General features: G+C 64.2%; 2 protein-coding genes across 4 annotated transcripts; both read left to right on the top strand.

Moving 5' to 3' along the window:
* Positions 1–520: 520 nt before the first annotated feature.
* On the top strand, positions 521–8,743 carry ECE2 (endothelin converting enzyme 2). 3 transcript variants are annotated; one of them, XM_054282617.1, is made up of 19 exons: positions 521–617; positions 2,267–2,353; positions 2,721–2,865; positions 3,044–3,259; positions 3,334–3,458; positions 3,602–3,748; positions 3,825–3,890; positions 4,063–4,251; positions 4,629–4,771; positions 4,887–5,001; positions 5,250–5,360; positions 5,555–5,653; positions 5,741–5,818; positions 6,001–6,104; positions 6,391–6,501; positions 6,802–6,869; positions 7,515–7,705; positions 7,787–7,882; positions 8,006–8,743. In XM_054282617.1, the coding sequence occupies exons 1-19, from the start codon at positions 576–578 to the stop codon at positions 8,180–8,182; spliced, it is 2,310 nt and encodes a 769-aa protein (XP_054138592.1). In that variant the 5' UTR covers positions 521–575; the 3' UTR covers positions 8,183–8,743. The 3 variants fall into 3 exon arrangements, with proteins under 3 accessions (XP_054138592.1, XP_054138594.1, XP_054138593.1); XM_054282619.1 differs by having other exon boundaries at positions 527–617; positions 2,701–2,865; positions 3,093–3,259; XM_054282618.1 differs by having other exon boundaries at positions 527–617; positions 2,701–2,865; positions 3,057–3,259.
* A 366-nt stretch (positions 8,744–9,109) lies between these two features.
* On the top strand, positions 9,110–12,575 carry LOC128940863 (mitochondrial ubiquitin ligase activator of nfkb 1-A-like). Its single transcript, XM_054282634.1, has 5 exons — positions 9,110–9,272; positions 9,743–9,880; positions 10,109–10,196; positions 10,277–10,397; positions 11,123–12,575. The coding sequence occupies exons 1-5, from the start codon at positions 9,192–9,194 to the stop codon at positions 11,820–11,822; spliced, it is 1,128 nt and encodes a 375-aa protein (XP_054138609.1). The 5' UTR covers positions 9,110–9,191; the 3' UTR covers positions 11,823–12,575.
* The last annotated feature ends 1,495 nt before the right edge of the window (positions 12,576–14,070 follow it).

Raw genomic sequence — 14,070 nt, 5'->3', positions numbered from 1 at the left:
GTGACCGGTACCGTGCGGCGCTGCTGTGCCCCCATGAGCGCTCACGACCGGAGCCGGTCCTTGTGTCCCCGTGTGCGTGCGCCGGTACCCGCTGCGGGCAGCCGGATGTGAGCCCGGGTTCTGCTGCCCGTGCCGGTGCCGGTGCCGGTGAGGGAGGCTGCGGTGCCTTTGCGGCTCTCCGGGGGTGCAAGCGGCGGTGCAGATACCGGCGCGGAGCTCCTCCCGTGCGCACGGCGGTCACCCTGCTGGGCGGCCAGGCCGAGCGGAGCTGAGCGGTGCCGCTGGGCTGGGCACCGGGGTCCCCGCTCCAGCCCCTCCCGGCCCGCCGGCCCCCGTCGCCCCCGCCCGGTGCCTGCGGTCCGCGCGCCGCCGGTCTCAGCCCCTGCGGCTCCATCCCTCCGGCGCGGCCCCATCTCCGCCCGGCCCCATCCCTGTGAGACCCCGGTGCCGGTCTCGGCGGCAGCGCGGCGCCCGGTGCGGGCCATGGCGGCGGCGGAGGCAGGCGGCGCTGCGGCGGCGGCGGGGGCCCGGCGCGGCCCGGGCGGGGAGCGGAGCTAGGCAGCAGGCGGCCCGGGATGGCCAGGATGAACGTGGCCCTACAGGAGCTTGGACACGCCGTGAGTGCCCGGGGCAGCGGCGCGGCAGGGAGGAGGGCAAGAGGAGGGGGGACGGGGGACACCGGCGGGGGGCTCGGGGAGAGGGACAGGAGGGGGTCGGGGCGCAGGAGAGCCCCGGGGCTGGAGAACTCAGGCAGCAGCAAGAGCTGCGGGGGCTTCGGGAACCAGAGGGAGGGAGGGAGGGAGGGCGGGGGGGACAGGCGGATTACGGGGGGCGGCGAGAGCCTATGGGATGCAGGGGCTGCGTGGTGCCGGGGCTAAGGGAACTCAGCGGCCAGAGGGTCCCTGTCCCCCACGGTGGAGGAAGGACCCCCTCCAAATCCCTGCCTGGGGTTGAACAGAGAACTGGGGTGGTTCATTCAGGCGTGGCCCCATAAACCCCACTCCACCGAGTACAGTAATGCTGCTCATAGGGTGAACCCCAAGACAGCACCTCTGGAGGGGGCAGGGGGCCCTGTCCCCATGGGTCTCAGCCCTACAGAGGGGGTAGGAGGAGCCCCAGAAATAGGCTCCTGCCTTGAGGATGCCACAGAAGATGCTGGAGAGGAGGTGCTGGCTATTGCCCAGGATGAGGACCACCCAGGAGCAGAAAGGAGCACGTTGAGGAGAGCTGGGGTAGTGGGGGGCCAGGCTGGCCAAGCTCCTTCAGGATGCTGAGCAATCCTTCCTAATGCCAGCACCTTCCAGGAGCCCGACTCAGCGGGGGCTCCTGCCATCTCCTGCCAATCCCACCCTCCTGCTGCAGCCCTTGGCGATGCCCTCTCCCTATCCCAGCAGTGTGGCAGTGGGCAGAGCTGGGCATGAGGCACTCTCCTTGCTTTCCCCCCTGCCCATCATCCATCCCACCCCAGCTCCTTCCCGACCCATAACAGCAGCCCTGCAGGCTGGGCATTCACTTTAGTCTGCAGCACAGACTGGAGGGTGAGCTGCAACCCACCCAGGCGTTAGCTCTGAAGCCTAAGGATAGCTCACAACCAGCGGCATTGCTGATTCTCTTCCACCAAAACCTCCAGCATTTTCTTCTAGCATATCCCCCCCTCCAATGCTGCTGGCTCAACTCCACCACCTCCCTCTTGGCTGAGTCCTCAGCAGCCCTCACGGCTGGATCTGTGCAAGCTGCCTGGCAAGGCCAGAGTAAGGGGGACCCTGCCCTGCTGGCTGGTACACACTGCAGTGCCCCTTCTCCCCTTGCATGCTCTGTCCTGCATCCTGGTCACCCCCGGAGCTATGATGGGGCTGGAAGCACTTCCAGATGTTTCAGACCGGTGCACATCTGCATGGAAAGTTCCAGTCAGGGGAGGAGGGGTGAGACAGCAGCACTAGGAAACCGTTGCTTGGTGACGGGGACCATATCTCCGTGGCGATGTGTCACCTGTCGGCAGGGCTGATGCCATGGCTATGCAGAGGGATGCTCCGGTGACGGCCTCCAGGTCCTTCATTAGCAGCTCTCCCCGTGCTCTCCAGGGCCACGCAGGGCTGGGGACAACCTCTGGGGGAGACCTAGGCACAATGGGGGGGGTCAGGGGCTGCCTCAGCCCGGCTGTGTACTCACTGAGCAGGCACTGTGCCCTGCCATAAGAGCCAGAGGGTGTGGCAGGGCGGGGAGCAGCCCCCAAGCCCCTGCCCCAGCCCGCTCCCTCCCTCAGCAGATGCCCAACTACAAGCGTGCCACGCTGCAGGACGAGGAGGGGCCGGAGCCAGCGGGGGATGGCAGCACCTCTCCCGACAGCGTGGAGGTGAGCTCTGCCCCGGCTCCTCCATCCTTCCCCTCTCCACCCTCTCTAGCCCCCGTCCTCACCCCAGGGCCTGCCTGCAGCCAAGTGGGCACTGGGAGCAGGGTTGGGAGCCAAGCCAGACACGGCTGTCCCCAGGGATGTGCTGGGAGTCAGCCAAAATGCGGCACAGAGCGTGCCTGGTCCTTCCTTGTGGCTTGGGGGCGCTGCCAACACCCACCACCGGCTCGCCAGGGCTGGTGGGCAGGGATGCCCTGGTCCCCACGTCCTCATGCAGCCCCGCCAGGCACTGGGGAGTGGCGGGAGGGAAGGGGGGCAGTGATGCTCGGCCCACCACGGTGCGATGGCAGCTCCTGCTCCTCCTGCCCAGGTGGGGTTCCGAAAGGGGCCGGGGACGCTCCTCAGCCGCCTGGCCTCGCGCAGCCAGCTGGAGCTGGTGCTCTGCGCCGTCGCCGTCTCCCTGGCCCTGCTGCTCAGCGTCGCCGTCGTCACTCTGGCCATTCAGTACCGCAGAGGTAGGGAGGCATGGCAGCTGTGTCCCCACACCCGGGAGGATGAGGAGTGATGGGGCAGCCCAGGGTACCTGCTCCAGGTGCTCTGCCCATCCTGGGGTACAGACAGGGCTTGGCCCCGCTCCGTGCCTCGGTTTCCCCCAGTACACTCGCCCAGCCCCAGGCATGCCTTCCCTGCCAGATCCCTCTCACAGCACGTGCCTGACGGACGCCTGTGTCCGGGTGGCCAGCAAGATCCTGGAGGCCCTGGATACAGAGACGGACCCGTGCCAGGACTTCTACCAGTACTCGTGTGGGGGCTGGATTAAGAGGAACCCGCTGCCCAACGGGCGCTCCAAGTGGAGCACCTTCAATAGCATCTGGGACCAGAACCAGGCCATCATGAAGCATCTCCTAGGTGGGCACCCAGGGGTCGCAGACACCGAGGGGGTGACCCCTGTGTCACTGGGGCTGACCCACAGCCTCCCGCAGAAAACACCACCTTCAACTCCAGCAGCGAGGCAGAGCGGAAGACGCAGCGGTACTACCTGTCCTGCCTCAAGGAGCAGAGGATAGAGGAGCTGGGCTCCCAGCCCCTTATGGAGCTCATCGACAAGGTGGGCACACACCCACACGTGAGCTGAGCTGCCAGGGCTCGGCCCAGCACACCTCCTGCGTAGCTCTTCACGTAACCAGGGAGGGAGTAACCTCAGGGATGCACCCCATCCCTCCCTGAGGTACCGGCTCTGTCTGCTGGCAGATTGGGGGATGGAACATCACCGGCTCCTGGAACCAAACCAGCTTCATGGAGGTCCTCAAGAGCGTGTCAGGCACATACCGGGCAACGCCCTTCTTCACGGTGTATGTGGGTGCAGACTCCAAGAGCTCCAACAGCAACATCATCCAGGTTGGCACCTTGGCCCCCAGGGGCGGCAGACACCGGGGGACACCACAATGTCTATGCTGCCCCTCTCTCCCCACAGGTGGACCAGTCGGGGCTCTTCCTCCCATCCCGGGATTACTACCTGAACAAGACTGCCAACGAGAGGGTGAGGCTGGCTGCTGGGCATGCTGCCAACAGCAATCAGGGCAAACCCGTGGCACTGCAGTGCCAGCAGCACTGGGACACACCTGGCACCTCCATCCTGCCTGTTGGGTGCCCACCCCAGGGAGGTGGGATGAGCTGTGCTTGGCACTGAGGCAGGGCTTGGGGTTCCACAGGTTCTCGCAGCGTACCTGGACTACATGGTGGAGCTGGGCACACTGCTGGGGGGCACCCCAGAGCCTACCCGCCTCCAGATGCAGCAGGTGCTGGACTTTGAAACCCAGCTGGCCAACATCACTGTGCCCCAGGCTGAGCGGCGGGACGACGAGAAGATCTACCACAAGATGAGCATCGCCGAGCTGCAGGTGGGCATGGCCCAGAGCAGCCTGGGGACACCCTTCTGGGACACATGGGGACTTGTCCAGAGGGCACCAAGAGGTCTGTGACCATTGCTGTCCTGACTCTGGGACACCCTGGGCAGCCACATTTGCTATGGGACATGCACTGGATGTCCATCCCCCTAGTTGTTACCATTTGGGGGAAGCTGCCACCTCATATTGTGGGGTCCAGGGGTCCCCTCCTCGTTCTGCAGCATTAAGAGCATTAAGGGTGCAGAGAAGGATCTGGAGCGGTAAGGGACTTTGGGTCCTTCCCAGAAAACACAGTTCCTGCCCCAGGAATTGAGCAGGATGCAGCACAGCCATGCCAAGCCCCTGGTGCCACATTCCTGTGTCCCCTCCAGGTGCTGGCCCCTGCCATTGACTGGCTGGATTACCTTTCCTTCGCCCTGGCCCCCCTGGAGCTGGCAGACACAGAGCCTGTGGTGGTGTATGGGGACACCTACCTTCAGCAGGTCTCTGAGCTCATCAATGACACCGACAGGAGGTGAGGCTCCTCCATATCCCTGGCTGTGGCCCCCATGACAGGGACACATTTTGGGCTCATCAGTGTCTTGAAGTCATAGACTGTGGTGAGCTGCAGCATCTCTCTGCCCCTGCAGCATCCTGAACAACTACCTGATCTGGAACCTGGTGCAGAAGACAGCCTCCAGCCTGGACCAGCGCTTCGAGACAGCCCAGGAGAGGCTGCTGGAGACACTCTATGGCACCAGGAAGGTAACGGAGGGCCCTGGGGTCAGACCTCTCCACACTCAGCCTGGAAGCAGCCAGGACCTCCTCTGTCCTTCAGATGCCCTTGGCATGCTAAGACCTGGATGCTTCAGCGGGAACCCACAATTATCTTTTGGGATGGGGGTTTTGCTGCTGCCTATCTCCCCTCTGATGAGGCAGAGCCAGGCTGAGTGAAGGCAGGAGAGCAGAGGAGTGGGCTAAGGGTTTCACTGACCTTCATCTCGCTCCCACAGTCCTGCACACCCCGCTGGCAAACCTGCATCTCCAACACGGATGACACACTGGGCTTTGCGCTGGGCTCCCTCTTCGTCAAAGCCACCTTTGACCGGGACAGCAAGGCCATCGTGAGAATACTTCTGTCCCCATCCCCTCCCTCCCCATCACCATCCACGGGAATCCCAATTCCACCCAAGCCCAGGGCTGGAAGGCAGGGAGCTGGCAAATGAGATCCCTTGCCCTGGGGAGGTTGTACCCTGTCCACCCTGTCCCCACTGAGGCATTGTGGGGGTAGGGGGCCCTCATTCCCTCCCTTCCCCAGGCTGAGGAGATGATCAGTGAGATCCGTGCAGCCTTTGAGGTATCCCTGGACCAGCTGGACTGGATGGACGAGAAGACCAGGCAGGCTGCAAAGGAGAAGGTGACCCTAGGGAGGGAAGTGGATGGGAAACCCTACCCCATCCATATAAGCTCTCCAGTCTCACTGCTGGGGCCTCTCCCCATGCAGGCAGATGCCATCTACGACATGATTGGCTTCCCTGACTTCATTCTGGACAACAAGGAGCTGGACGATGTCTATGATGGGGTAGGGGGCACCTGGCTTGGGGGGGAGAAGCTTGGTCATGCCCAGCTTGGGGGGGGCCCACTGTCGAGCGATGTCCCCATTTGGGACATTGTGCAAAGCCACCCAAGCACTGAGCTCATCCTGGCCAGGGAGTGGAGAACCACCCCAGTGGATCTGTCCTCATCCCCCCTCTTCCTCACCAGTACGAGGTCTCTGAGGACTCCTTCTTCCAGAACATGCTCAACTTCTACAACTTCTCTGCCAAAGTGATGGCTGACCAGCTCCGGAAACCCCCCAACCGTGACCAGTAAGGGGTGGGCTGGGGGGGGAGGAGGGGAGGATGGGACCCTGGGTGCCTGGATGGTGCTGTTCAGTGGGGAGGAGGTCACCCTCGAGGGTAGCACAGCACAGTAGGTCACCTGTGGTAGCACAGGTCACCTGTGGTAGCTGTAGCTCTGTAGCTTATCCCCAGGCAAGGTCCTTGGTAAAAGTGTCAGCCTTGTGCAGGGCCCTGTGGTGGGCAGTGGCACAGAAGGGGGCTGGGGTGAGAGGGACACACCCCTGCCTGTGCCCTGTCCCACCTCCCTGCCCAGGTGGAGCATGACCCCACAGACTGTCAATGCCTACTACCTGCCCACCAAGAACGGGATCGTCTTTCCTGCTGGGATCCTCCAGGCTCCCTTCTACGCCCGCAACCACCCCAAGTGAGTCTGGCATGGGGGGCACCTCCTGGAGCCAGGGGCTGGATCAGGGCCAGCATGCCACAGAGCCCCCCCACAGTGACAAATAAAAGCCCTGAAGGGCTTGAGTGTCTCTCAAGGCTTTACATGCTGCAGTCAAGACAGACTGAGTCCCCTTGGGGTCAGCAGTGTCCCCAGCAGAAGTGATCCCCAGCTGGGTCCCAGCTGGAGCAGAGTGTCACTGGGTGCCCAGAGATGGGGTGGGTTGCAATGGCATCATTAACACATCCTGTACTTACCTGCTTCTTTCTCATGGCCCCACAGAGCCCTTAATTTCGGTGGCATCGGCGTGGTGATGGGGCACGAGCTGACCCATGCATTTGATGACCAAGGTGAGAGCCCACAGGCAGCACTGGCCCCTACCCCTGTCACCTTCCTGTCCCGCCCCCTGCCCCTGGCATGGGGAAGAGGTGCCCTGGGAGCACAGGGGTCCTGCTTTGCCATCCATTGCATCATGTGTGCTCGTGCCCCCCTGGCCACCCCCTTCTATCGTCCTGTCTCCCCAGGTGGCACCCGCCGATACCTTCCCCCGGCTTCTCTGTGCAGCTTTCGCTTCATCCGCTTGGTGAGGACACAGTGTCTGCAGCCCCAGCCCCCTCCTCATCCTCCTCCCTCCCGGGCGTGGGATGAGTCCCTCTCGCATCCACTCTGCTTTGCACCTCCACCACAGCCCCAGAGCCAACATGGGGTCAATGAGGGAATTTGGGATTATGGATCTGGGCTGGGTTAGTGAGAACGCACTGGGGGATGCCTGGGGACCCAAGTGCATGGCTGAGCCCCGGGCAGAGCCTGCCCACAGCAGAGGCTGGGGGATACCATCCCCCCTGGGCATGGGCCCAAGGTGCCAGGTGCCCCCGGCATCCCCCGGTGCCCATTCCCCCACCACGCCCCATTCTGTTTCGGGACCCCTGCAGCAGAGGGGCTGCAGTGGGACGGCTCCTCCCGGTCCCACCCCAACCCACGGCTCGGTCCTGCAGGACGGGAATATGACAAAGAGGGAAACCTGCGGCCGTGGTGGCAGAACTCCTCCCTGGAAGCCTTCAAGAACCGGACGGCGTGCATGACGGAGCAGTACGGCCGCTACACCGTCCACAGCGAGAAGGTGAACGGGCGGCAGACCCTGGGCGAGAACATCGCCGACAACGGCGGGCTCAAGGCAGCCTACAACGTGAGTGCCGCCATCCGGAGGGGACACGAACCCCCGTGCCTGTCTGTCCCTTCGCGGAGCTTCAGGTCAGCTCTCCCGCAGGCTTACAAGTCCTGGCTGCAGAAGAACGGGGAGGAGAAGCGCCTGCCCGCCCTGGGGCTCACCAACCACCAGCTCTTCTTCGTGGGCTTTGCGCAGGTAGGGCGGAGCAGGATGATGGGTTCCCGTGCCTCCCGGGCTGCTCGGAGCCACCCCGCAGCTCCCCATCCCGCACCGGGAGGTGCCCGGTCCCCATCCCTGAGGCTGCTCCCGCTCCGCCAGGTGTGGTGCTCCGTCCGGACGCCCGAGAGCTCCCACGAAGGGCTGGTGACCGACCCGCACAGCCCCGACAAGTACCGTGTCATCGGCACCCTCAGCAACTCCCGGGACTTTGTGGAACACTTCGGCTGCCCCCTGGGCTCCCCCATGAACCCCGGCAAGCACTGTGAGGTGTGGTAGGGAAGGGGAGGGTGCCGGGGGCAGAGGGACGATACTCTGCTGTGCTCCCCCTCCCCAGACCTCAGTGGCTGCCGGAGCTGGCCACGGGCAGAGCGCAGTGCCCCTCCTGTGCTCACACCGCACACCCCCCTCCGCACCCTCCCCGGCACACACGGCCCCGCACCAGGCACCCACCGCAGCCCCATCCACGGCTTGGGGCTGGACACGGCCGGCAGAGAGGCTGTGGCACCCCCAAAACGCAGTTCTGCCCCCCAGCCTTGATGTGCTTGAGTCGGGCACAGCTCAGTGGCCCCTGCGCTGCGTTCCCCCCTCAGGCGGGCAGGTCAAAGGGGTCCCGGGGAAAGCATTAGAGCCACGATCCCCCTGCTCCTGCCCCCCAACCTGCCGGAGATGGAGGCTGGGGGCCACCCGGCTCCGCGCTTCCCTTGTCCCCTCCCAGTCCAGCTTGGCTTCCCCATCCACCTCTGCTGGGACCAGCGGGCGGCAGCGGGGACTCTGGTGCCTTCAGCTGTGGGTGGCTGTCGCCGAGTTTATTTAATGATTAAAAGCAGTTTCCACTTACTCCAGCAGCTCCGGGTCCTTGGCGGTGCCGGGACGGGGGGAGAGGGGGATCCGGGCCGCTGTGGGGGGCGGCTGCAGGGCTGGGCACGCGTGGGCGGTGAGACACGCCGAGGGAGGGGAGCGGGGGCGGCGTGTCTGGGGGGACATTCCCCGAGTGAGGGAAGGGAGGACTGGGGAGAAGACAGCAACGCTGGTGGGGACGAGTCAGAGCCATGGGAGTTCCCTGCCTGCCCCGAGCCTCCACTCCGAGCTCCCGGAGCCCGGCCCGGCCGGTCCCGCCCCGCACAGCGCGGCCCCAGCCCCATGCCGGGGTGTCCCGGGCTCCCGGTACCGGTACCCCGCGGGACGCCTCGGCTGCGGACAGAGCCGCTCGCAAAGGCTGCTGGGAGTTGTGGTTCTGCCTGCGGACGACGCAGAGTACGACAGGAGCTGTAGTTCAGCGTGAGGAATGCTGGGAGAGGCAGTTCGGTCACGGCAGGGCCGCCGCCTCACCGCGAGGGCTGGACTACATTTCCCAGCAGGAAGCGCGGTAGGGCCAGGGTCCAGGCCTCGGGCGCCTCGGGGGTAGGGGGGCATCGGGGGCGGCGGGGCCGGGCCGGGACCGAGCCGGGGGCTGGGCCGGGACAGATCGGGGGGCCGGACCCGGGTGGGAGCCTGGGCCAGGCCCAGGGCTGGGTCACGGGCGCCGGGCCTCGGCCCGATCCCGGATGTGGGACTGGGCCCCGGTTGGGCCCAGGATGCAGGGCCGAGCCGAGTACCGGGCACCTGTGGGTGCTGGAGGTGAACTGCCCCCGCTGGGACCGTGGGCAGGCTTGGCTCTGGGGCGGCAGAGCATGGGGACAGGAGCGGAGGAGCATCTCTGCCTTGGGGTCAGGGACAACAAGACAAAGCGCTGCCTTGGGGACAGGGATCCAGGGATGTTGTCTTCAGAACAGGGGCAGTGGGATGTCCCTGTCATGGGTGACACAGCCCCATTCCCCAGACATGTTCACCTTGCAGGCCTTGTCACCCAAGCCTGGCACCATGGACAAACACATCACTCCAGGGGAGCTGCTGTGTCTGGGCTCCAGCCTCGCCTTCTCTGGCCTCTTCTACTACCTGTACAGGAGGAAATCCAGAGTCGTGGCACGCATACAGGTAGCTCTGTCTCTTAGAAGCTCTTTCCCAACCACTGTCTCTTCCCTACTCCCCTCCACGCTTTGATTTAGGTGCACACACTGATGCCTGCAGCCTGCTCCATCCTCTGGTGACCTCATGACATGCAGATCTGAGCAGGCTGCAGGCCAGAGGTCTCCACAGCGCCATTCTTGGCCTGCTCACTGCCCTGTCCCTGCCCACGCTCACACTCAGTCCATGCTCTTCCAGGAGGCCCCAAAGCTCCAGGTCGATGACAATTTGCCAGCCCTGGTGTCTGCAGCTGAGGGGCGGTGCCTGCCTTATGTTGCCCTGGAAGGTAAGGACACCCTGTGGCCCTGCACGAGGGACAAGGGCCAGGATCTCCTCTTTTGGCCGTGACACATCCCTTGTCCTTAGGCATAGTGCTGCCAGCCCAGGCTGCACTGACCAGCCACTACCATGAGGGGCTGCTGGGCGTGATCCAGAAACTGCAGCTGAAGGAGCATCGGCTGATCTGGAACAGCTTGGCCCGGAGCTGGTGAGTGATGGGAAGGGGCTGCACGAGGGGGCTTGCAGCAGTGAGTCCAGACCCCATCATCTGGGGCCACATGGCAGAAAATAACTTAGTTAAAGACTTTAGTCCCTCTGCTTAGCTCAGCACTGAGAGCTCAGAGCTTCTCTGTGTTGTGGCCAGCAGGAGCAGGGCAGTGATCATCCCCTGGTACTCAGCACTGGTGAGGCCACACCTCGAGTCCTGTGTCCAGTTCACTCAACTCAGGAAGGCCACTGCTGCTGGAGCAGGTCCAGAGAAGGGCAGCAGAGCTGGTGAAGGGCTGGAACACATGTCTGATGAGGAGCAGCTGAGGGAGCTGGGAATGTTTAGCCTGGAGGAGACTCTGGGGTTGCCTTATTGCTCTCTCCAGCGCCCTGAAAGGAGGCTGTAGCCAGGTGGGGATCAGCCTCTTCTCCCAGGCAACCAGTGACAAGGCAAGAGGAAATGGCCTCAAGCTACGCCAGGGGAAGTTCTGGTTAGACATTAGGAAGAACTTCACATGGAGGATGATTAGACATTGGAATGAGCTGTCCAGGGAGCAGGAGGTTTCACCACCAGGGAGGTGGTGGAGTTGACATCCTTGGAGGTGTTTAAGGAAAGACTGAACGTGGCATTTAGGCTGATATTCAGTCATGGGTTGAACATGATGATCTCAGAGGTCACCTAACTGATGCTGTGATTCTCCACACCCCAACCCTCCGTGCTTGCAGGAACGAGAGCGAGCGGGTGCTCTCGGAGCAGATCTACACCGTCCCCTTCCTGCTGGCCTCGCCGGGCCCTGAGGCAGCCACGCAGGTGAGTGTGGACAGCCCGCTGCAAGCCGTGTGCCTGCCCCTGGAGATGGTGTACGAGCGGTTCCAGCAGCCGTCCCACGGCTTCCGCGACCTGCTGGGCCAGTACCTGATCGGGGAGAAGCCCAAGGGCATCCTGGAGACGGAGGAGATGCTGCGGGTGGGGGCCGGCCTGACGGGCATCGGGGAGCTGTCCCTGCAGCCCGACGGCTCCCTGCACCTGCAGCCGCCGGCCCAGGGAGGCGAGTTTTTCCTGTGCCTGGGGGACTGGCAGACGGTGCTGGCGGAGCTGGAGTCGGCCAGCGGGCTCTGGAAAGGGGCAGCGCTGCTGTGCGCGGCCGCGGGGCTGGCCGTGCTCCTGCACGCCCTGTGCCGCGCCTACCGCCGCTCCCGGCCCGGGCAGCAGCCGGAGGAGGACAAGGAGCTGGATGGGGAGGAGGGCGGCGACCGGGCACCGGAGGACTCGTGCGTGGTGTGCCTGTCGCGGCCCCGCGAGTGCGTCCTGCTGGGCTGCGGCCACATCTGCTGCTGCTTCCGCTGCTTCCAAGCCCTGCCCACCCGCCTCTGCCCCATCTGCCGGGGACCCATTGACCGCGTGGTGCCCCTCTACCAGGCCTGAGACCACCCGGGGGTGCCCAGGGAGGGGCAGCGTGAACCGGGCCAAGCCTGGAGCCTGCAGAAATCCCAGCTGTCTCCTCGTGTGCAGCTGTGCAATTCCTTTTGGGAGGGAGGGGTCTTGGTGTGCCCTTCAGTCTGTTTTGGGGAGGAGGGGAATTACAGCCTCCTCATCCTCCCTTTGTCTGCCAGAAGGCCCCCCCTAAACGTGAAAGCTTGGGGAAAATCTACACAATGCCTAAGCTGAGGAGCTGAGACCCCAACCCCACACTGGGGCACTACTTTGGCTGCCAGCTATTGGACTTGTGTCTCTTTCTGAGCCATGACCTCCCAAAAGCCACGCAGGACTTCTCCCTTGTGGTTTTTTCCCAGTGTGTGGATTTATGGGGATGATTATTAGGGCAAGCCAGGGCTGCTGGGGCACAGCAGGCACAATAGAGTGGCAGAGACCCAAACCCCCCTGACCCACTGCAGTGTTACACCTTTGTGCCACTTTTGTCTTGCCACCCCAGTCTGTGTGCCTACAGCTACTGCCCAGATGACACTGGGGACACCCAGGGGCTGGCAGTGATGAGTCCCTTTGCCAGCTGCTCTGTCACCAAGATGGGAGCTGTGTCCCTCTGTCCCTCTCTGCAGGGAGCACAGCTTTAGGGTGCCACAGAGCCTGCCCTCGTGTCCAGCCCCGCAGCACCCGGCTTTCCTGCTGAGCTCCTGGCCAGGACTGGGTGTGGGAATGGCTTGCAGTGGTGTGTGAGTGATAAAGCCAAGGAGCTGAGCTTGGCCTCACCTCTTCCTTTGCGCCGTTCAGCTGGGGGCTGGGTGGGTGCTGGGAGCCAAGGCTGTCCCCTTGCAGGGGTGGGCACCACTGCCTCCCCTCCTTCCTCATCCAGAGTGCTGGCCCAGGTTTACAATGGAGCCCAGGTGCATCTCCTCCAGATGCAGCCCTGGGTGGGGGGTGGCAGGACACACAGGACCGTTGCCAAGGTGATGGTGCTCCTCGGGTCTCCATGGCAACTGCTCCCCTGGACTGCTCCCCATCACTGCCTGGCTGCAGTTGCCCAGGCAACCCACGGGCTCTCCTGGCTCCTGCAGCTTTGGGGCATCCAGGGTTTGGGGGACAGTGCTGGCAGGCCACTGTCAGCCAGGCAGCAGCGTTGGGATTGGAGGGGGGTGATGTGCCCCCTCCCCAGGGCAGTGGCACAATTGCAGCTGGGCCGGGAGCTTGCTTGGGGCAAAGGTACCTTGGCAGGGCTGCCCCCAGGACTTAAAAGCAGACAGGAGGTCCCAGAGGACCCAATAGGGTCTCCTGGGACCCACATGCATTCTTGGGGTGGGGATGTGTGGGCGAGTTCTCTTCCCCCACCCCGCCTTTTTCTCAGCCCAGCCTCTTCCCTGGGCTGCAGAGTGAGCAGTGGGGCCCAGATTCCCTCTCTCACCCCCCCAGCATCGGGCATCCCCCCCGCAGCAGGAGGGATTTCGGGAAGGAGATAAATACCAGATGGGAGAGGGCCGGGCTGCCAGGAACACACTCCCTGCATGCCAAGAGCTGCTGGCACGAGTGGGCGCGTGGGCCAGGGAGGGCGGGGGTGCCCCTGCTCCCCGAGACTGCTCACCTCGTTCCCCAGGGCCCAGCAGCCAGACTAGCACGGGACAATAGAGAGGGGTCTGCACCCCCCCACTCCCCTTTGCCCCCAGAGGTGCCCAGGGCAGGGAACACATCCCTTGTGGAGGGAGGCTGCCACCCCCCGGTGCTGGGGCACAGCCTGACTCTAGCCCCACGCGGGTCTCTGCCACTCCAGCAGTGGCCTGGCTGCAGCCCCAGCTGCCAGTCCTGCCTGGCATGGCTCTGGGCAGCAGCATGACTCACCCTCTCTGCTCACCACCAGCCAGAGCTTGCTGTGCCAGATCCACGGCATAGGCTGGCACAGGGGCTGGTACAGGGGCTGCCCGGCCGCGATGCAGTGCCCACATCCCCAGACAAACCTGCTGTGTGCCCCTCATGGGTATTTGGTCAGGAGCAGGACAGTGGGGAGCTCACAGTGTCTGGGCTGAGCACTGCCCAGCCTCCCTCCGTGTCGCACAGGCCACGCATCCTGACAGCTGCCTCCTCACAGCCACAGGGTGCCCCTGTGTGCCAGCCCATGCCCATGGCCTCCACCCGCTCCCCCCAGGGCTGCCAGCCCGCTCTGCCTGCCTCTCTGTCTGTTGTCATGGTGACCAGATATGTGGTGACAGGCGAGGATGGAGCCTCA

The sequence above is a fragment of the Melozone crissalis genome, unplaced genomic scaffold, assembly GCF_028551555.1.
Source record: "Melozone crissalis strain CALT ecotype California unplaced genomic scaffold, PUWL_Pcris_2 ptg000034l_1, whole genome shotgun sequence".
In the NCBI taxonomy this organism is placed as follows: domain Eukaryota; kingdom Metazoa; phylum Chordata; class Aves; order Passeriformes; family Passerellidae; genus Melozone; species Melozone crissalis.
This window is presented reverse-complemented; position numbering and strand designations above follow the sequence as displayed.

Bases quoted from the DNA above. Each gene is read 5' to 3' on its own strand.
- LOC128940863 (XM_054282634.1), top strand. From the start codon at position 9,192: ATGCTGGGAGAGGCAGTTCGGTCACGGCAGGGCCGCCGCCTCACCGCG. The intron at 10,197-10,276 runs GTAAGGACACCC...CCTTGTCCTTAG, and splicing joins GCCTTATGTTGCCCTGGAAG to GCATAGTGCTGCCAGCCCAG. The intron at 10,398-11,122 runs GTGAGTGATGGG...CCGTGCTTGCAG, and splicing joins AACAGCTTGGCCCGGAGCTG to GAACGAGAGCGAGCGGGTGC.
- ECE2 (XM_054282617.1), top strand. From the start codon at position 576: ATGGCCAGGATGAACGTGGCCCTACAGGAGCTTGGACACGCC. The intron at 5,361-5,554 runs GTGAGAATACTT...TCCCTTCCCCAG, and splicing joins ACCGGGACAGCAAGGCCATC to GCTGAGGAGATGATCAGTGA. The intron at 7,883-8,005 runs GTAGGGCGGAGC...CCGCTCCGCCAG, and splicing joins TCTTCGTGGGCTTTGCGCAG to GTGTGGTGCTCCGTCCGGAC.